This window comes from Nematostella vectensis, chromosome 2 (assembly GCF_932526225.1).
Source record: "Nematostella vectensis chromosome 2, jaNemVect1.1, whole genome shotgun sequence".
Classification (NCBI taxonomy): domain Eukaryota; kingdom Metazoa; phylum Cnidaria; class Anthozoa; order Actiniaria; family Edwardsiidae; genus Nematostella; species Nematostella vectensis.
Window position 1 is genome coordinate 14,466,960 of NC_064035.1, and position 21,048 is coordinate 14,488,007.

General features: G+C 38.7%; 2 protein-coding genes across 3 annotated transcripts; one reads left to right on the forward strand and one right to left on the reverse strand.

Moving 5' to 3' along the window:
• Window positions 1–365: 365 nt before the first annotated feature.
• Window positions 366–9,764, forward strand: LOC5521714 (probable flavin-containing monoamine oxidase A). Of its 2 annotated transcripts, none has more exons than XM_032367040.2 (11): window positions 366–701; window positions 2,654–2,741; window positions 3,242–3,416; window positions 3,909–4,023; window positions 4,244–4,404; window positions 4,778–4,867; window positions 6,788–6,875; window positions 7,606–7,877; window positions 8,009–8,095; window positions 8,398–8,498; window positions 8,747–8,807. In XM_032367040.2, exons 1-11 carry the CDS (start codon window positions 563–565, stop codon window positions 8,790–8,792), a joined length of 1,362 nt encoding a protein of 453 aa, XP_032222931.1. In that variant the 5' UTR covers window positions 366–562; the 3' UTR covers window positions 8,793–8,807. The 2 variants fall into 2 exon arrangements, with proteins under 2 accessions (XP_032222931.1, XP_032222930.1); XM_032367039.2 differs by lacking the exon at window positions 8,747–8,807 and adding an exon at window positions 9,496–9,764 and having other exon boundaries at window positions 368–701.
• A 3,470-nt stretch (window positions 9,765–13,234) lies between these two features.
• On the reverse strand, window positions 13,235–20,814 carry LOC5521715 (26S proteasome regulatory subunit 8). Its single transcript, XM_001641537.3, has 14 exons — window positions 20,656–20,814; window positions 19,570–19,641; window positions 18,955–19,024; window positions 18,221–18,318; window positions 17,987–18,043; window positions 17,696–17,764; window positions 17,251–17,349; window positions 16,875–16,937; window positions 16,630–16,793; window positions 16,214–16,290; window positions 15,314–15,489; window positions 14,830–14,940; window positions 14,260–14,346; window positions 13,235–13,922 (listed from the first exon to the last, which is right to left on the reverse strand). Exons 1-14 carry the CDS (start codon window positions 20,752–20,754, stop codon window positions 13,869–13,871), a joined length of 1,296 nt encoding a protein of 431 aa, XP_001641587.3. The 5' UTR covers window positions 20,755–20,814; the 3' UTR covers window positions 13,235–13,868.
• Window positions 20,815–21,048: the final 234 nt, after the last annotated feature.

The window sequence follows — 21,048 nt, forward strand, 5'->3', positions numbered from 1 at the left end:
TTTTGTCTATGTATGAATGGTAATTCTCCCCAAAAAATTAGATAGGAGAGTGCGTGGCGCGGGTATCCATATTTTTCTCGCCATTTTTTTTTTCTAACTTTTACAAGATCCCTTAACGGGCTAGAAGTTCAGATTACGCAACCTAACTTGACCGAGTTTTCTAAGTAAACGCGGTAAGTGCGTCGCAAAACATGGCACATTTCAGCGAAAATAAAGGGACTTTCGTGGTTTAAAATTTAGCAACACTCTACAGCGCTGCTAGTTCCTCCCCTTGATATCCCCAGAAAACCGGAAGTCGCGCAAGCATCTTTTAGTTCTCTTCCCGGAGGGGGTGGGGGGGGGGGGATTTTGCTCGACTGCTCATTTCTAAAACACACAGAACTTTGTTCCGTCATGTGATTTTTAATTCGGTAGGGGCACCAGGCAGGGGCGAGAATAGTTTCCCAGCACTGTTTCTAGACTCTTTCCAATCTAATCAGTGATCTGTATCAAAAGAAAGCGTGTAGAATATATAAACATTGATAGTTGTCTTGAGAGTTGTTCGAGATCTATCGACCGTAAAATGGCAACCGCTAGTAGTGGCGATGAAGACGTGGTTGTTGATGTTGTGGTCGTGGGTGCTGGAACTTCGGGACTTTGCTCTGCTTACGAAATCCTCAAGGCTCAAAAGGATTGTAAAGTGGTTGTGTTAGAGGCTAAAGGTTGGTATTTCCTTTGTATTTTGTATCTTATTCAGTGCCACTGCGATCTATTTATCTGTCATCTAATTAACAACCGTTAATTTTCCAATAATTAAGCTACTTATGTGGAAAAAGGGAAATACTTTAAATGTGTTCCAGTAACAAATATTTTTTAAAGAATGTCGATCAACCACTCCTTTGTTACTGTTTATCATTGATAATACAACGGTTTATTCACAAGGAAACTTCAAAATAACAATCTACGAATGAAGTCTGATACATTATTGAAGACATTTGATTGCAAATATCTTTCTTCAAAAAAAGTGACTATTCAATATTTTTACTCAAAAAGGTGCCATCTTTATTTCTAAGGCCTAGATTAAACGGCGTGCCAGGGTCGCGTTATCATGCCGCTCTAGAAAAGTTCGGCAGATAATGCGACGTTAGCACGCCGTTTATTGCGCACGAAATTGAATTAATGAGGAGGTCGCACCAACTTTTTGGCGCGAATGGGCTAGTCGGATAATGCGACTTTGGTACGGCGAGGGATTAAATGGTGCTCCAAGGTCGCACCAGTCATAACGATTACATTATGCAGATTAGTTTATAATCAATGCAAATCGTTTTGGTTGAACAAGAATAAAAAAAGGAGCTACCCGCGCAGAGTATTATTGCCTCCTCCGGTTCTTCGCGCATGCGCCAAATTGACAAACTCCCCTGAGACCCTGTATGTAGCCTGAAAGCCCGTATGTAGCTCCCTTGCCTTGCACTTTTCAGGCAATGGTGAAAATGGCAGAGTTTTGGAAACCACTACCTGAGAACTCGACGGGTCGGGTACAGATGTGCATCTCTTGTTTCGGGGACACAAAATACGTGCACTTCATGCGAAATGCCGTTTTGTAATTAAAAAAAAACCAGAAGATGTGGCAGGAGTCGTCGCCTTTTCTTTATCCAATCTATTACGTCATGTAATAAATTTATTCCTTTTAGACCATATTGCTCTGACCAAGAAGGCTTTTCTAGTCTTCATGTTTTGTCCTCCATTTTAGCGTAATAAGAAAAAGCACCATGTATTTTGTGCCTAATGACTATATTGTTACTTGCCATACCCATGGAGATAACAAACCAAATGGTTGACGTTTATTGTAGAGCCGCTCTATGATCGAACCTCTACCGAACCAGAATGGTGCGACTTTGGCACGCCATTTAATCTAGGCCTAATATAACCAGACCCAAAAGTCATCACAATATGAATGTCACGAAAACTGAAAATGTGTTTACTGCAGTGGTATGTCTTCATGTTTGAAGTTTCTTTGACCATATTCAATGTGCTATATTTAGGGGTAAGAATTGCTGTTGACCACCTAAAGCCCTTTAGGGTCAAAATATATTTTGCTGGCAATCACCCCCAGTCAACGTGACAGAAAAAACGTGATATGACCCTTCAAATAAGCCAATTTCACATATTATAAGGCAGGAAATTTCTCCAATTACTTAGTGAGTAATAGCAAACAAAATATCAAATGAAACTTTTCTTTAATTTATGCAACTTTTTGTAAAGTGTCATTGAAATTTGCGCAAGGATGACTGAAGAAAAAATATCTTAAAAAGCAAAAACCTTGGTATGTGCATTTTGGTCTCACGTTATTTGTGTTTTGAAGTTCAAAATACAAAGAACAGATGGCCATTTTTAGAAATTGTGTCTTCTTTCTCTATATAAAATTGCGCATTTTCTAGGGTTTTCTGTCATGTCCCCCCAGTCTGTTTATATGAGAGTCCTCCCATCCCCCCTCTTCCCCACCGGCTCATATCAACTAAATCTCAGATAACTAATGCTGTTTTCAACCAATTTTTCTCCAAAAATGTCTCCAGGCTAGTTTCTGTGTGCTACCAGCCTGGGTCTATTCTGTTCTACTTAAAGGCAAAAAATAGCAACCAACCCCTTGTCAGTTACTGACTTTTGCTTGTTTTAGGCAGGGTAGGAGGTAGACTTGACACAAAGGAGCTCAAAACTGCTACTGGGACAGATAACTGGGACCTTGGTGGTCAGTGGATTGGACGGTACATAGAACACAATACATTTCTCATATTATAAGGGATGCCTCAGCTTTAAGCCAATTACATGACTTAACTAGATTTTAGGACAATCTATTTAAAGGCGAGTAAAATTTAACTGAAATACCCCTAAATAACAATATATTTGCAAAATTAGCTAAATTCTGGGCTCAATTTAGAAAATGGCCAAGGACTGTCCCTGGTTATATCAGGGCCGTAGCATGAGGTGGGGCACTTGGGGCATGCCCCCCCCCCCAATATTTTCAAACATAATTATATAACTAGGAAGGGCATGGCTGTGCCCCAATATTTTCTAAATGTTTCTGTATCATGCCCCCTAGTATTTCTAGGCCTGCTACGTATATATATTAAAATTATGATCTGACAGAGATGTACCTAAGACACAGGCACTATTTTCAATTATTTTTAAACCTAGATTCTCACTGATAGATACCATTTATAAACCTAGTTAGAAGATATTGATTCCTCTTTCTGTCCAATGACAGAACACAGCTTGATATTTTAGACCTGATGACTGAACTTGGCCTTGAGAAGTTTGACCAGTGGTATGAGGGTGATAAACTGGTTCATCTGAGTTCAGGAGGAATCAAGAGGTACTCTGGTGCTTATCCATCAATCTCTTACTTCTCCTTGCTCGATATACACCGCCTTAGTAAAAAGGTAGGTTGCTCATACATCAATTAAAAAATATATATTTTTTAATGTCCTTGGTATAATGTGCTCATAAGCTTGATCAAAAAGGCTCGTAATGTCATACACAGTTAGTAATGCATTGTTCAAATCCTGCACACTCCAAATGCACTGTTCAAATCCTCTTTAAACTGTCAATCTGCAAGTTAAAGCTCTTGTGAACCAGTTGCACAGCCAGTATTTGGTGGGGTTGGTGGGTGGGGGTAGATTGATGGGTTTGCACAGTCAAAACTGTCCCATTTCCCTAACTTTAGATTGAGTATCATTTCTTTGATCTCAGGTTCTTAGCATTTTTTTAAAGAATTATAAGGAAATAACCAGAAGAGGCGTGTTTTCTAAATGTTTCTGTATCTTGCCCCCCCCCCCCCCTCCCAATCATCCGAGGCCTGCTATGGCTATGGATCTTGTAATTCCATTCCTCCCTTGGATGAGTTAAGCTGATAGCATGCTTTGTATGACTAGTTTGAAAAGATGTGTAAGGAAGTCCCACTAGAGGATCCACACCTATGCCAATATGCTGAGGAGTGGGATGGTGAAACTGTCGAATCTTGGGTTAGGAAGAATGGCTGGACTAAAGGTAACAGGTTTGCCGTTACTTTCAGTGTGCTCATCATTATTAATTTTGATTTCAATTTTATTTCTGTGCTGTAGCCAGGATTTTGAGTGGGTGTGTGTGTGTGTGTGTGTGTGGGGGGGGGGGTTAGAGTTCACCTATTAAACCCATTGCTCACACTGTTTTTTCTACCCAGATATTTTTTGGCTGAAAAAAAAAACAATATTTGGATTGGTCTTTTCAGCATGCAGGGAGATGATGGAGGTAGCAGTTGGAGTGGTTTTTGGCGCAACTTGTTCCCAGCTTTCTTTGCTGTATTTTCTACATTACGTCAATAGCTCTGGAGGATGGAGAGTGCTTATTGAATCTGGCATGAAAGGAAGTGCACAGGAGTTTAAAATCAAAGTATGTATGTATTTGAATGCGTGCATCATGTTTGGGATCAACATTACCCTATGTCAGAATGAGGGCTTGAAGTAAATGTGAAGCGGTGGGGAGAAAAGTAAAAATATATGTGAAAAAATATATGTAAAATATATCAGGTGTTTTAGGGTGCTCAAGTTCATTTATCCTGAGTTTTTTTTTTTTGATATGAGATTTTGATCTCTCCCTTATCCCTCGCCCCCTGTTATGTCTCGTCTTCCATGCTTCCTGGGTTTTATTTGGTTTCATTTCATATCTATGGATCCCTGGCCGCATCAAGGGTTCTTTCCCTTGTAAGCCAATGTACTTCTATCCCATGATAAATAATTGAAATTGAAATTTATATTTTTTCTAGGGAGGTGCATTCCAAATTCCTGTGATATTAGCTGAAAAGGTTGGAATGGATAAAGTTAGGTTGAACCAACCAGTAACAATGATAAAGCAGGTAAGGAGAAACTAAACAGCAAATAAGTCATAATCATGCTTATTGACACCATCACCTTTACCATCACCAACATCATTCTAACAGCATCAGAACTGAGTCATCACCACCATCTCAATATAAATGAGCTGGTAAAACTAACCACATGCAAAGGTACCAAACAGCATCATCATCATCTTCACCATCATAATTATCAACAACACTATTACTGCAACAGAATCAGAACTGTATTAGGGAAAGGTCATTATTTATCGGGGGGGGGGGCTGCTCAGGTCAATTTTTTTTTTCAAAAATCCCGACCCTTACCCAATCTAATGCACAAAAATATTGAACCTCCCCCAAAAAGGCGACCAAAAATTTAGGCCCTCCCTAGTACAAAAAAAGTGCATTGGTTAGTTTATTGAAATTATACTTTAGTTGTGAGATGCTCTACATATGGCACATTCTTCCAGAAGCACCACAAAATTACATAACCGTATGAGTGCAGGGCCCACAAATGTAATAAACACCTAGCCTGTATACAAACCTCCGTAATTCCTTTCTTACGGAGGTCTGTAAACAGGCTAATAAACACCCACAAGTGAAATAAACCCACAAATGGGCAGTAAAAACAATTAAGAGGATTTGGCACTTTGCCAAGAAGAAAAATATGTGTAAATAAGATTTCAGCTGGGGAAAAGCTAATGATGCTATTTTCCATTTAGGTTTTAACAAAAATGAGCATTTCATGTATTTGAAAATGAAAATATTGATGGGGGAACATGTCCCCAGACCCCCTACTATAGTACTTACACCATAGTATTTACACCCCTGAAAAATGGGCTCGAACAACACTTCCCCTGCCTTGGTGGTGCACCACCCCTTCATGGGAATGCCTAAGTCACCCCCCCCCCTTACACATAACAATTTGAAACAGCGATATTCAGGCCATATTCTGGTGAACAAAATGTAAAGCATATCTTTTCATACCACCAATCTGAAAAGTAGAGGAGGGGGGGGGACTTTGACATGAATGAAAATTCACAAATTCCGTGCGATGCAATTTAATAAAACCAAAACTGCAAAAGAGAAAAAAAGTAGAGCTACACTTTAGGAGATAATGGTTTTTAACGCCAGCGAAACACAAAATCATGAAATTGAAAGCAAATGGTGTGTCACATTCATTCTATTTTGTAGGGGGTCTGGGGTTTTCCCCATAAAAAAAAGACATTCCAGACTTTTAGGAGGCTCAGAAATTGATCAGAATACTTGTTAAAAAAATAAGGCCCTCCCCTAAACCCTGTATCAAAATTTGAGGCCCTCCCCCAAATCGATGCTAAAAAAAGCACAGCCCCTTCCCCAAACATAGCAGCGTCCCCCCATTAAATAATGACCCTTCCCTTATCACATCTGGAAGCCTGTAAAATCTACCACTGGTAAAGGCACTGAAAATCAAATAAGCTACAAATGCTTACCATCATTGTCTTTACCCATACCATCATCATCTCACTATCACACTGACCACCATCATCATAATCATTATAATCATAAAAATAAAAACCAATGCAACAACTAAATGGTGCCAAGGTCATTGCTCCACATTTAATGTTTGAAGAAGGCCCCATAACAAAAACGACAAAAAATAGAGGGTACTACCATTATTTGTGTTCTTGCCATCTTCAAGTCATATTGCATAACCAATATTTTAATATGGTGTGGAAAATAAAGGGAATGCGGGATAACTTTTCCAGAATTGCAGCCTCATCTTATATATATATACTCTGGCATTTAGACTAGCACCCAGCTGCTCCTCTTGCTACCCCATCATGCTCCCTATCAGTTTGTTCCCAGAACCGGATATATGCAAGCTAAAAATGGACCGATCTTTTATTTATGGCAAGTGAATCTATAGTTATTATTCTTATTAAATTAATCGGTTCGCAGGACGAAGACAAGATCCATATCCAGACTCGAAACGGCACAACTTACACAGCCAAGGCAGCGATAATCGCCATCCCCCCTACGCAAGCAAGTAAGAGCCACAATTAGTGCAATTACTAATATCGGGTGAAGGATTAGGGTTAGGTCTGATACTGACCAGTCTTACAGATGTGCTTACTGTCAATACATGAACCATACTCACTTGCACCGCTACACAAATACCTGGTGAACGCCTATAAACCTGAAATAACTATTTAAGTCCATATAGCCTTTCAAAATTAGTTGTTTCTTCAACAGAAAACGACATCCTATCGATTCTTTCTACCTTTGCGTTGCCAAGAAAGTTTGGATCAATTTTAAAATAACTATAGAAAATCCAAATATTCTTTTCAATGTTTTTTTTTTGCTGAGATACCAAAGCAGTACACGAAGTTAATCGCAAAAGTTGAAGAGACACCCAGTAAATAGATATCAAAAATTTTGGGAAAAAGGTATATTGGTGCAGAACATTGTTGCGCTTAGTGACGTCATTTGTTGTTCCCCGTTTTATCCCGCACCATTAACTTTCAATGCAAGCAAAACTGTTTGTATCAAGTTCAAGTTTGGTATTTTTTATGAAGTAATTCCAAAACATACTCTTATTATAATTCCTCACGCAGCAACATTTCTTGGCTTGTGTCTAAGGATCTTGCATAATTTCATGGGGTGGAGCGTAAAACGGCAAATTCCCTACGCTTACAATGCTCTGCATGGAATAGCCAATGATGTTTCCCATATTTCCACTCATAAGGTTCAAATTAATTCTCTGCTTTCTCCTCTAGATAAGATTGAATTTTCCCCACCTTTGCCGTACATGCAACGCCGAATCCTTGACAGCATGTGTCCATCAAATCTGACAAAGTTCATCGCTACGTACTCAACTGCGTTCTGGCGGGAGGAGGGGCTATCAGGCGAGATTTGCCACTCATCAGATAGTCACTGCTGTGAGAGACAGCCTGTAGGCTTCGCTATTGATGGCGCCAGCAGTAGCGGTAGTCCTGCTATAGTGGGTTTCGTCACGTCATACGCCGCCACACGCTTTACCAACAAAACGGTCAGTACAAAAGAAACGGATGGATGGACAGAAGGTCAGACAGACAGATTCAGACTGATGGCTTATAAAATATTACTAGTTATGTGTAATGAAACATGGTTGTTAACAACGTTCTGCTTTTCCTTTTACAGGAAGAAGAAAAGAAAGACATAATTATCAACTGCTTGTCGAAATACATAGGGACAAAAGCGTTAGAACCTCTTGACTTTGTAGTTAGGGTAAGGACGACTCATCAAACAAAATGTGTGTGCAGGAGTTTGTATTGTGCCCACGCGTTTGCACCACGTGTGCAGCACATACACATGCATGTTCACGTAGCCTTGTGTTTGTGTGTCTATGTTTGTGTTCTGTTCGGAAAAGACATCCTAAGTTATCCTATATTATTTAAAGAGCAAAGCACATTTGAAGTGTAACCTTTGTAATATAAATTAAACAAAGACACATGGGGCATGGCGGAGCCCAATAAACAACCAGCAGAAAACCGGACTTACCCAATTATATGGTCCTTTTGTTCTCACAGGACTGGTCAAGCGTGGAGTGGAATGGCGGGTGCCCTGTGGATGTGATGGGACCTGGGGCTATTACTAACTATGGAGATTGCATGAGGCAGCCTTTTGAGAGGTGCGTATTCCTTCAAAACACATTCAGAGCTTTTGTGCAATACTGTTTTGTAATGACAACCACTAGGCTTTTTCTGAGTTTCTTGTCAAAGTGTAATGGGTATTTCTGAAATAAGTATAGCCAATTGCACCCTGTAAGTGTATAGTGTAAAGTATGTTACCAAGGTATAGATTACCTTTAGTCTGAGATTGACCTAGGTGGGTACCGAGGTGTACTGGGTGGTTATGACATATTTATTACCTTCTCAGGGTGTACTGGGTGGGTACTGAGATATGTATTACCTTCTCAGGGTGAACTGGGTGGGTACTGAGATATGTATTACCTTCTCAGGGTGTACTGAGGGGTACCGATATATTTATTACCTTCTCAGGGTGTACTGGGTGGGTACCGAGATATTTATTACCTTCTCAGGGTGTACTGAGTGGGTATGAGATTTTTATTACCTTCTCAGGGTGTACTGGGTGGGTATGAGATTTTTATTACCTTCTCAGAGTGTACTGGGTGGGTGTGAGATGTGTATTACCTTCTCAGGGTGTACTGGGTTGTTATGATATATGTATTATCTTCTCAGGGTGTACTGGGTGGGTATTGAGATATTTATTACCTTCTCAGGGTGTACTGGGAGGGTATGAGACATTTATTACCTTCTCAGAGTGTACTGGGTGGGTGTGAGATATGTATTACCTTCTCAGGGTGTACTGGGTTGTTATGAGATATGTATTATCTTCTCAGGGTGTACTGGGAGGGTATGAGATATTATTATCATCTCAGGGTGTACTGAGTGGGTATGGGATATTTATTACCTTCTCAGGGTGTACTGGGTGGGTATGAGATATGTGTACTGAGTGGGTATGAGATATTTATTACCTTCTCTGGGTGTACTGGGTGGGTATGAGATATTTATTACCTTCTCAGAGTGTACTGGGTGGGTGTGAGATATGTATTACCTTCTCAGGGTGTACTGGGTGGGTATTGAGATATTTATTACCTTCTACAGGGTGTATTGGGCGGGTACTGAGACGTCACCGGTGTGGAAAGGATACATCAGTGGAGCTGTAAATGCCGGTCGAAGAGCTGCCAAAGAGGTGTTGGAGCTGCTTTACAGCTGACAATTTATGAAAGAGCGCCAGTATTCTACAGATCTTGTAGGCTCCATGTGTACTGATAAAGTCGGAAGGGTATACCCAGTAGAAAAAAATGGAGAAACGGTTTTCAAGTTTTGAATATTAAGTGATTTTTAGTTGATTAAAATGATTATCCTCCATACAACATTCAGATAAGCCCGATGGGTCGCAAATCAAAACTTACCAAGCACAGTTTGGAAGACTTTTCTATTCAATGGCAATCGCAATGCTAAAATGAATAGTGGTGGAATTTTTTACGCGAGATATATGCAAACCTAATCAACCAAATCACATGTAAATTGTATATAAGATAGAACAACATTGAATAATTTGTAGTTCCAGAAAATATCCATACCCTCCCCCCTCTGGTAAAAAATGAAAACAGTAAATGTTAAGAAAAAAGGGCATTTTACCCCCTCCCTTCTGGAAATTCCTGGCCGTTTGAACCCCCCACCCCCCGAAATTTCCAATCCCCTCCATGGGGGGGATGGATATTTTCTGGAACTACACAATATAAAACGAATGATATACAATAAAATAATTTATTTAAATTTATTGTTGTCACGACAGTAGCTATAGCATGGAGAAGGATGGCAAGCTGCACGCTAGAGAGGTATATAATCCCTGTACCCCCATCTTCAACGGCGAGCCAGAGTCGCAGTTAAAACAAGTTGAAAATATACTAGTGGGCGCCTAGAGTGGGCGCAATGAGCCATGGGAAAGTTTAGCGCTGGCGCAAAGGACCAAGGGAAGGATCAACTCTACCCAAGCACCCCTGCACGCTTAGTCCGGTCACGCTAGTAAGCGCCTGGGTACGGGGCAGGCGTTCGGCTGTTAACCGAAAGGTTGATAGCTCAAGCCCACCCAGGGACGAAAAATGTGTTTTTGTAAATTTAATATTGCTTGTTAAGTTCATTGTGTGTCGTTTGTCCCAAAGGTTGGTGGCTTAAGCCCACCCAGTGACGAAAAATGTGTTTTTGTAAATTTAATACTGCTTGTTAAGTTCATTGTGTGTCGTGGAGGTTGGTGGATCACGTGTATCAAGCTCACCCAGGAACGAAATCTAAAATTTATAATTAAACAATTATATTTGTGGCAACGGACACTCATTGGAAGCTAAATAGTGAGTCTTTCATCTGATTGGCAAATAGCGTGTCCACGTTGCTGGAAGAGTATATGCATCATTTTTTTGTGTATTTTTTTTCTTAGCATAGAAAGATCATGTTGTTGAAATTAACCCTATTATCGGAAAACAATAGGGAATTATTCGCAGCATGAATGTCCTTAAACGTTAGATAAAGTTTCCTCTAAATTAAGGGAGCTACGGCACCATGAATAATTTGTCTATTGTTTTTCGTTAATGAAGAATTTTTGGCCGGTTTTCTACACTGATGCAACCGTTGCAATATAGGAACAATGGGAAAAATATTTTATGACGTTATAATTCGAGAATCTGATCTGATTGGCTCATACTTTTAGTTACGTGGTTGACAGGATATTTTTTAGGCAGTATTAACTATTGGAAGATTTTCCTTGCAATTCATAAGAGATATGGCATCATGAATATTTTTCCCATTGTTCTTCGATAATGAGGTATTTTGGACCATTTTCTACACTGATGCAACGTTTCAATATAAGTCGGTATAGCTCATTAACAACAAACAATGAGAAAAATATTGATATTATAATTCGAGAATCTTGCATCTGATTGGCTCATACTTTCAGTTACCTGGTTGACAGGATAATCTTTAGGCAATATTAACTTTTGGAGGATTTTCCTTGCAAATCAAGAGAGATATGGCATCATGAATATTTTTCCCATTGTTCTTCGATAATGAGGTATTTTGGACCATTTTCTACACTGATGCAACGGTTTCAATATAGGTCGGTATAGCTCATTAACAACAAACAATGGGAAAATATTGATGTTTTTATAATTCGAGAATCTTGCATCTGATTGGCTCATACTTTCAGTTACGTGGTTGACAGGATAATCTTTAGGCAATATTAACTTTTGGAGGATTTTCCTTGCAAATTAAGAGAGATATGGCATCATGAATAATTTTCCTATTGTTCTTCGATAATGAGGAATTTTAGACCATTTCTACACTTATGCAACCGTTTCAATATAGGTCGGTATAGCTCATTAACAACAAACAATGGGAAAATATTGATGTTGTTATAATTCGAGAATCTTGCATCTGATTGGCTCATACTTTCAGTTACGTGGTTGACAGGATAATCTTTAGGCAATATTAACTTTTGGAGGATTTTCCTTGCAAATCAAGAGAGATATGGCATCATGAATAATTTTCCTATTGTTCTTCGATAATGAGGAATTTTGGACCATTTTCTACACTTATGCAACCGTTTCAATATAGGTCGGTATAGCTCATTAACAACAAACAATGGGAAAATATTCATGTTGTTGTAATTCGAGAATCTTGCATCTGATTGGCTCATACTTTCAGTTACGTGGTTGACAGGATAATCTTTAGGCAATATTAACTTTTGGAGGATTTTCCTTGCAAATCAAGAGAGATATGGCATCATGAATAATTTTCCTATTGTTCTTCGATAATGAGGAGTTTTGGACCATTTTCTACACTGATGCAACGTTTCAATATAGGTCGGTATAGCTCATTAACAACAAACAATGTGAAAATATTGATGATGTTATAATTCGAGAATCTTGCATCTGATTGGCTCATACTTTCAGTTACGTGGTTGACAGGGTGATCTTAAGGCAATATTAACTTTTGGAGGATTTTCCTTGCAAATCAAGAGAGATATGGCATCATGAATAATTTTCCTATTGTTCTTCGATGAGGTATTTTGGGCCGTTTGTTTCACCGATGAAACCGTTACAATAAAGGTCAGTTTAACCTCATGAACAACAATGAAAAAATTATTCATGTTGTAATTCGAGAATATTGACCAAAGACTGTGGCTCGAGCCATACTCGAGGATCCAGCTCACTTTGCGGGCGCTCCTGTCCTTTGGGAGCGCCCGCAAAGTAAGCTGGATCCTCGAGCATGGGTTCAAGCCGACCAACCTAGGGACGAAATTCATCTTTTCATTTTTTATGCTTAATACTACTTTTAGGTTTGACCCCAACTTTTTTTTTATTATTTGTAAAACATAGCGTATTTTGATGAAGTAATATAGGGAAGACAGAGCTGGCCTAAAAGTGGGAGAGTCAAACAAAATTCAGAGACAATTCATGTTTGAAGATTATTCTTATACAGTTATGTCTGCCATCGGGAGAAACTTTGACTTTTCTTATACTTCTATAACACTAAAAAATGTTTTACAATTATATAGCGTCATCAACTGCTTTTCACTTTAATTTAGTTTTTTCCATCTCGTTCCGTGACAGGCAAGATCATGTGCACTATTTTCAAACCTCACAAACGTTGACCAATATTCCCATTCCCCGCTACTTATGTATAAGAGATAAAGTATGACGAATAGGGCGTGGAGCACTCATATCAAATTAGAGGGGTAGGTAACTTTATATATGACAGCAAAAGAATTATGGACAAAAGAATGCCCAAAGAACAATAGAATCATATTTCAGGACAATAACAATTTAAAAACCAGGATACCAAGTGCAGCAGAAGTCTCGCATTTTATTGTAATAAATGTCGTGTACAAGACCTAGCCTTTTACCGGCCCGAAAGGGCGTCTCTTATGCGTTGTAGATGTGAGGGGCGTGTCGAGCGGATTCTACAGTGTGTCAGTACTATACCTAGTCTTGATAAAACTACTGAACACAAACTAAATATAAAAGCTGCAGGGACATGTTATTGGCCATCGGGTGTGATATCTAATGGAAACCAAAAAAAATCGCCTATTTAAGTTAATTCATCTATAGACTGTAAATAGTACAAAAATCACACATCACTCGGAAAACGTAACCAGCTCTACCATACGGTATGCATTCATGAAGTCTTTGGAATTTTTTAAATATGGTAAGAATTCGGAAGTAAAGATGCCCATCTGCACGCGCAATAATACATTGTCCTTATTACGGCCCGTTCTGGTTGGTGTTGGAAGTCTCCAGATGACGATCAATTCCTCCTGATGACGTCACCCGGATTATAAGGGTTTCCGGATGCAATGTCTAGCTGAGGTGGAGGTATGCGCCACGCACGCTCATGTGAAAACGTATCACGTGGCTCCGCGTTCGCGCACATGATAAGAAAAATGTGGAACAGTGGATGGTGGAACGCTGGAGTCGGGATCACTTCCACTGCTTTTTGATAGACATGTTCTTTTCAGAGTCTTTCTGCATCACCTGGGACAAAAATCACATTGGTATGAGATCTACTCAAGTTTTTCTACCAACAGGCGCTAGTCTTGGGTGCAAGTAAAAATCAGCCAGGCTAGAGAAAACCTCCTTTGCATGCCGAGCAGAGCTTGTTCCAAGTAAATGCTAATTTAGCAATTGGCATTTTCAATTTGCACTAAAAATGGATATTCTGAATATCAAATACACAACATTTTGCCGATCACCCCTGTTTTAACAGAATAAGGGGCATCTTACATACAATGGGCTAGAGGGCTAGGCCATTGCTTTTTCTAGAAGACTCCCTTATATCTTTGACTGACATAATTCATTGTCATGTCATTACCTTTGTGACGGCCATTTCGAAGTCTTCTTGGGTAACGTGCACCCTTCGTTCTCTGAGGGCATACATACCAGCCTCTGTGCAGACACCCTATAAAACAATATAAATAAGGTTATACCATAGATCACAATCAGTCAGTTGTATACCCTCACACCTGCTAAACACCACAATCGGTGTTATACCCAAATGGGCAGCCCACAAAGCACCACAATTAGTGTTATCCCCAAATAATGTGTGACACACAAAACACAATAAGTGTTATCCCCAAACGTATAACCCACAAAATCCAATCAGTGTTATACCCAAACTTATAATCCACAAAACACAATCAGTCTTATACCCAAAAGTGTAGCCCACAAAACATAATTAGTGTTATCCCCAAATGTATAACCCACAAAACACAATCAGTCTTATACCAAATGTGTAGCCCACAAAACACAATCAGTGTTATACTCAAATGTGCAGTGTACAGAACACCACAATCAATGCTATATTCAAACATGCACACTACCATAACACCATATACAATACACAGTGAGTGGGAGCAATGAGGTAGATCTTTATGACAATCACCTTAATCTCCGCTCCAGATGCACCAGGCATCAGTTCTGCAATCTTTTTCAAGTTGATTCCCCTAGTTAAGTTCATCTTTCTGGAGTGGATTTTGAGGATATCCTGGCGTGCCTGGTAAAAAGCAACATATCCATGCTTAGTGCCCAAAACAAAGCACTGTCTTCCTGCAAGTCCCTGTGTGCTTAAGCAATGCCTCACATTTCATTATTGTATAATTCAACCCTATCATTCTTCCCCTGCTAGTGGATGTGAGGATATTGTTGGGATGTGTTCTTGTGCAAATGGTAAGGTTCACACTTGGGCATATCTAGTGTATCTGGCCTCTAAACCTCTGTCTTCCTATTTTTTTATTCATTGACACACTCATCATCTGTGATTAGAAAACATATACATGTAACAATGAGATCTATTTTGAGCTAGAAGTGGCACTATTTTGATGTTTGAATGAGGTGTCAGATATTGGCATTGGCAGTGTTCTCATTACCTCTTCATTTGGAGGAGGGAATTCAATTTTCCTGTCAATCCGGCCGGGTCTAAGTAGAGCAGAGTCCAAAATGTCAATCCTGTTGGTGGCCATAATCACTTTGATGTTCTTGGTTGCCTCAAACCCATCCAGCTGGTTCAACAGCTCCAACATGGTCCTCTGGACCTCGCTATCTCCTATAAGGAAGTAAATCATGTGCTTTATATACTACTGTACTTTAAGAGATGCTTCAAAGCCACCCTGAAAGAGGTTTTATTTTAATCAACTCTCGTGTGCAACAAAGTAAAGAAACCCATGCGAGCCACTATTTCTCTTGCCAAAGCTCTTTGATTAATAAATAAACAGAGAACATGCCTGTTTCAAGCAAGTTTTGGGGCGTATGCAAGCGATACAGCTTCCTTCGAGTTGTGTGGGCCAAAAACAATAACAAAAAGTTGGGGGGAAAAAGCAAATCTGAATAGTTTGATTTAAAAGTGTTTTTCTTTATCTTTTACGAACAATTATGTGCTGATGTAAATTATTTCATACAACTATGCAAATTGTCAAAAAGAGTAAGCAAAAACTTTATAGCTGATTTCCCTGTTGCAAGATGGCCAAGATTTCAAATCTATTTCACACCTGGGTATAGCGTGTAGTCAATCATACCATCTTGACAAATCAATTCCCTTACTGTGTGCAGTCAAACGGCTTATGACGCCACAGTGAAAACATGCAAGTCATCAATTAAGATGGTTAAGATGGTTGATTGACAATGCACTATTCCTAACTGGAAGTAGGATTTTGGATTTGCTGGGGTCAGGCAACAGCAATTCTGCTATAAAGCTAGAAATCTGATTAAAGGTGTCTCCTTGGTTTTCTGCATAGCATAAACCCTTGCTGTCTGGTAGCAGGAACTCTTACCTCCAGATCCACCCTCCAATCTAGAGGATCCGATAGAATCAATCTCATCCATGAAGATGATAGATGGTGCATGTTCCCTAGAGTCAACAAAATACATTGCTTGAAGATTCTCGCCATGTCTAGACAACATAACAACAGTAGAAGCAGATGAGCCTGGAAGATCGCTTCCCCTAAAAGGCCTATTGATAACAGGTCGTAATATATATGGAAATTTGAACAATTTTTGCAGGAAAAAGCACTATTAAATCTGGATAATTTTCTGGGGGTGCATTTCCATGGACCTCCTAAGTGAATAATTTTCAAATTTCATTTTCACCCCCTTCCCTAAAAAAAAAAAAAAAAAAAAAAAAAAAAATTGCTGCCTCAGCTTTAGCATAATATACATATCTAAAGATGTTCAATTTTACATACAATACCTTGCCATAACAAAGAGTTCTCTGACCATGCGGGCACCTTCCCCAATGAACTTTTGCACAAGTTCTGAGCCAGAGACTCTTATAAATGTGCACGCTGTGTGATGTGCCACTGCTCGCGCTAGCAGAGTCTTTCCAGTACCAGGTGGTCCATACAGCAATACTCCCTATGCAATCAGAAAAATTGATCAAGTACTGTAATAATTCTACCCATTATTTTTTTTTACTGAACTACTATGTATACATACCTTGGGCTGGTCTATGCCAAGTGCTTCAAAAAGTTCAGGGTGTTTGACAGGGAGTTCAATAACCTGGTAACAAATAAGACAACATAACATAAATAAGCCAAAGAAATGTGTACTTCTTACCTTACATCTACAGTACTGTCATGAATTGGACCTGTGATCCTTACAATTAAACATTACCCTTACAAAAGCCCAATAAAATCACATGAAAAAAACAGCATTCAAACTAGGCCTAAGAGAGTAAACCAATGCTGTATTTGTCTCTAACGAAGTGAGATCAATGATTACCTCGCTTTGAAATTATAAAAAAAACTGAACCTGAAACTATTAGATGTCTCTCTCCTCTTTCTTAATGTGGAGTATTAATTTCTTAACATACCTCCTTGATTTCTTTGATTTGTTTATCCAGGCCTCCCACCATCTCATAAGTTGAGTCAGGTACCTTTTCCACCATCATCAAACTGACAAGAGGATCCACCTGCGTACAGAAACAACTAATGCTTAGCCCTCAAACAACACTCATCACAATCCAAAACCATACTAATGCTTAGCCCTCAAACAACACTCATGACAATCCAAAACTATACTAATGCTTAGCCCTCAAACAACACTCATGACAATCCAAAACTATACTAGACAGAAACAACTAATGCTTAGCCCTCAAACAACACTCATGACAATCCAAAACTATACTTGACAGAAACAACTAATGCTTAGCCCTCAAACAACACTCATGACAATCCAAAACTATACTAATGCTTAGCCCTCAAACAACACTCATGACAATCCAAAACTATACTAGACAGAAACAAAATAATACAAACCTTGTTAGGCAATATCTTGTGGAGAGTATAGCTGTCATTTCTTAATGCTACTCTGCAGTTTGGAGTAACCTGGACAATAAAATCCTCATGTTCAAAAACATTCCATTTCAACAAAGGGAAACACAGTACACAAGGATTTTAATCACAATAGGTAACTCATGTGGAAAGGATTTGGTGAAATGGGACTGGAGGCTTTTCAAGGGTTTTTCCGCTCTCAAAATTATTCATTTAAGACCCCAAACAGTCCTCCCCCCCCCACACACACAACTAAACAACAAGGATGCACTGTACCTCTGCCATATCAATGCCTTTGTCAATATCTACTACAAATTTCCCTTCAGGGTGAACCTGAAAATAAAATAAGAATGTCACTTGTAGCACTGTAAAACCAAGAGTCATGAGAAAAGTTATTAAACTGGGAACACTACATGCCTCAAAGTAAGATCTGTCACTTGTTCTCCTTATTGTAAGTAATAATCATGTTCTATTCTAGGCTCCCTAAGAGGAGTTGCAGGCGGAACATACCTTCACAAGGACTTTCTTCTTGTCCATTGGTTTGACCACCTCGCCAACATAAGACCCCTGTTCCTGCAGGAGTTGTAATTCTTCCCGTAACATTCTCACTAAGGGATAAAAAAGGTTATTGTGGTGGAAAGGACTGGTTAAAAGATAAAAACAGCATTATTAGAAAAAACTATAAATACATTTATAGCAATCAGAAGCACATCCTAGTGATCAATTGAAAAACAGTTACATATGTATGTATGTATGTATGTATGTATGTATGTATGTATGTATGTATGTATGTATGTATGTATGTATGTATGTATGTATGTATGTATGTATGTATGTATGTATGTATGTATGTATGTATGTATGTATGTATGTATGTATGTATGTATGTATGTATGTATGTATGTATGTATGTATGTATGTATGTATGTATGTATGTATGTATGTATGTATGTATGTATGTATGTATGTATGTATGTATGTATGTATGTATGTATACAGTAAAGAGTCATCAATATTAGTTCTCAAGTCAGGCCCGTACCAGGGGGGTACAGGGGCTGTGAATGCACCCCCCCCCCCCCCCCCCCACAACAGCCGAAAGTCCACTTTCGGTTCTTAATAGATGTGCCATTTGTAGAGAAAACTATAGAGCATAAGCTAGTATGTCCTCAATCCATAAGTCAGACTTCTTGAAGTCAAATCTTTCTGTTATTACTGTAGAAAAGAAGCAGGACCCTATTTGGTACCTTTGGCATTGAGTTCATTCCTTTGTGCTTCGAGCCTGCGTAAATTCTTTATCTTTTCTGTCACAACAAGCTTGACAAAAACAAATACAAGTAAAACTTCATCATTGTTCAAACACTGTGATGGGGAATTTCTTTATAGGTCACTTTTCATAGTCCATACACAGAAGATCTCATCTACCAAACCATAAACAAGTAGATATTTAAACATCTCATTCCCTTCACACATACATTAAATCTATCCTAACATTTTCAAACACTTCCCGTTAAAACAAACAAAGACGCCAATATGCTAAAAAAACATTTCTAGCATGTTCATATTTCTGCTTTAGCTCAGAATGACTAACTATACCTGGGATACTAAAGAAAGGGGGGAAAAATGTTTCTTCAACACTGCACACTAAATTAGACACATTTGTCCCAACTCACAACATCAATAACAGAAATGTTGATGGTATACCCAGGGGGAAGTTTCTTGGGTTCTATAAATCCCTTATTCTTAGCCACTGATACAGGAATAACAGGGTTGACGCCCTGTTTTCACCAGGGGACAGAATATCCCTGGCTCATTCCTGAATGTTGCTGAAAGTAAGAAAACTAAATGTGAATGATAGATACCTGTAGCTCTTCAATCTTTGTTATGTAATATTGCTGAATCCCTTCATGTTGCTTTTCAACTTCCACTTCCATCTAAACATCATAGCATGTCAGTATCAATCACTAGGACATTATAATGGATAATTATATTTGTAGGAAATATTACCAAAATGTAACATATATTAACATATGTGGACCATAAGGTACTTTCGGGGGATGCATATTCTGCATATTCAGCTGATCCATGTGCTAATTTATAGGGTATTTCAGTTGCATAATGTTTTGTTTTTGGAACTTGATTGTTTTGATAGGTGTTTGTTTGTTGTTGTTTTTCAGGAGAGGGAAGAATCTTTCCCTAAAAGTCCATGTCCATTCATAATTTTTTAGTCATCTCTATTGCTTTTTTATTAAGTAGAAATGACTAAAGATGGTATCAAGAAAACTGAAGAACAGTGAAAGTTACGGTAGTGGGGAGTTATTCAAGCTAGTGGTGTTCCCCGGTGTATTTCCATTTCTAAGATAATTTAAATTTAAAAAAAGACAGCATTAACTCAAGTATATGTTCTGATTAAGTTAATTGACACCATAACACCGGTAAACATTGAAGTTTTGACACTATATCAAGTTTTTAAGCACGTGAGGGAAATGCAATTCCTAACGTGGAACATTTTAATGTGTATAAGTTTCCTCTTTAAACAATCCAAAACAAGGTAAGAAAAGAAACATTTTATGAGCCATTTATTGGAAGAAAAAAAAGCTTTAAAAGTCATAGTAAGAGTGGACATTTTTAGGCGTTTACTTGATAATTTCCTTACATTCTTACAAACAAAAATGATTTTAGTTTAGATGAGGTTTAAGAGAATCTGTGCAAATGGTGTCATGAAAACGCTCCATTCGAGTATCTAGGCCTTGGCATGATAGTTGCTTTATCTAGAAATGCGGCATACGAAGCATAAAAGCTCAAAGTACAAAAGTTTTCAGACAAAAAACCTTTCCCATTCAGTCAAGGATGTCGTCACGATCCACTCACGACACTAGATATGACAACTAGTTACCGCACAATATAAACAAGAAAGTAGTGCTCTCTGGTCTTGCTAACCACCTTACCACATCATGTTTAACTTCTTGTTTCTTTGTTGATAGTCCCTCCTTTTTCATCGAAGTTCTTTGCGTTGGAAAAGGCATTATCACAGTGCCGGCCGCCATGTTGGAAATGACTCGGGAAAATTTGGCTGTATCCCGTCATGCAACGCGCCAATTCACGGCGCAGCCTAGAGTCGTGGTGTATCCTGGGTAATACACATTCTATTTCTCTATTTCCGTTTTTTTTTTCATTTTGTCAAACTAATTCCTCAGGCCCGTAGCCAGGATTTTGAGCGGGGTGGTTCGTTTTTCCATTTCAGAGGACCAAATTTCCGGTATACCCCTCTACTCGCCTTATAACATTAGGCAATCAGTCTTGTATTTAAATTAATAGGATATTTATTATAAAAAGTTTTT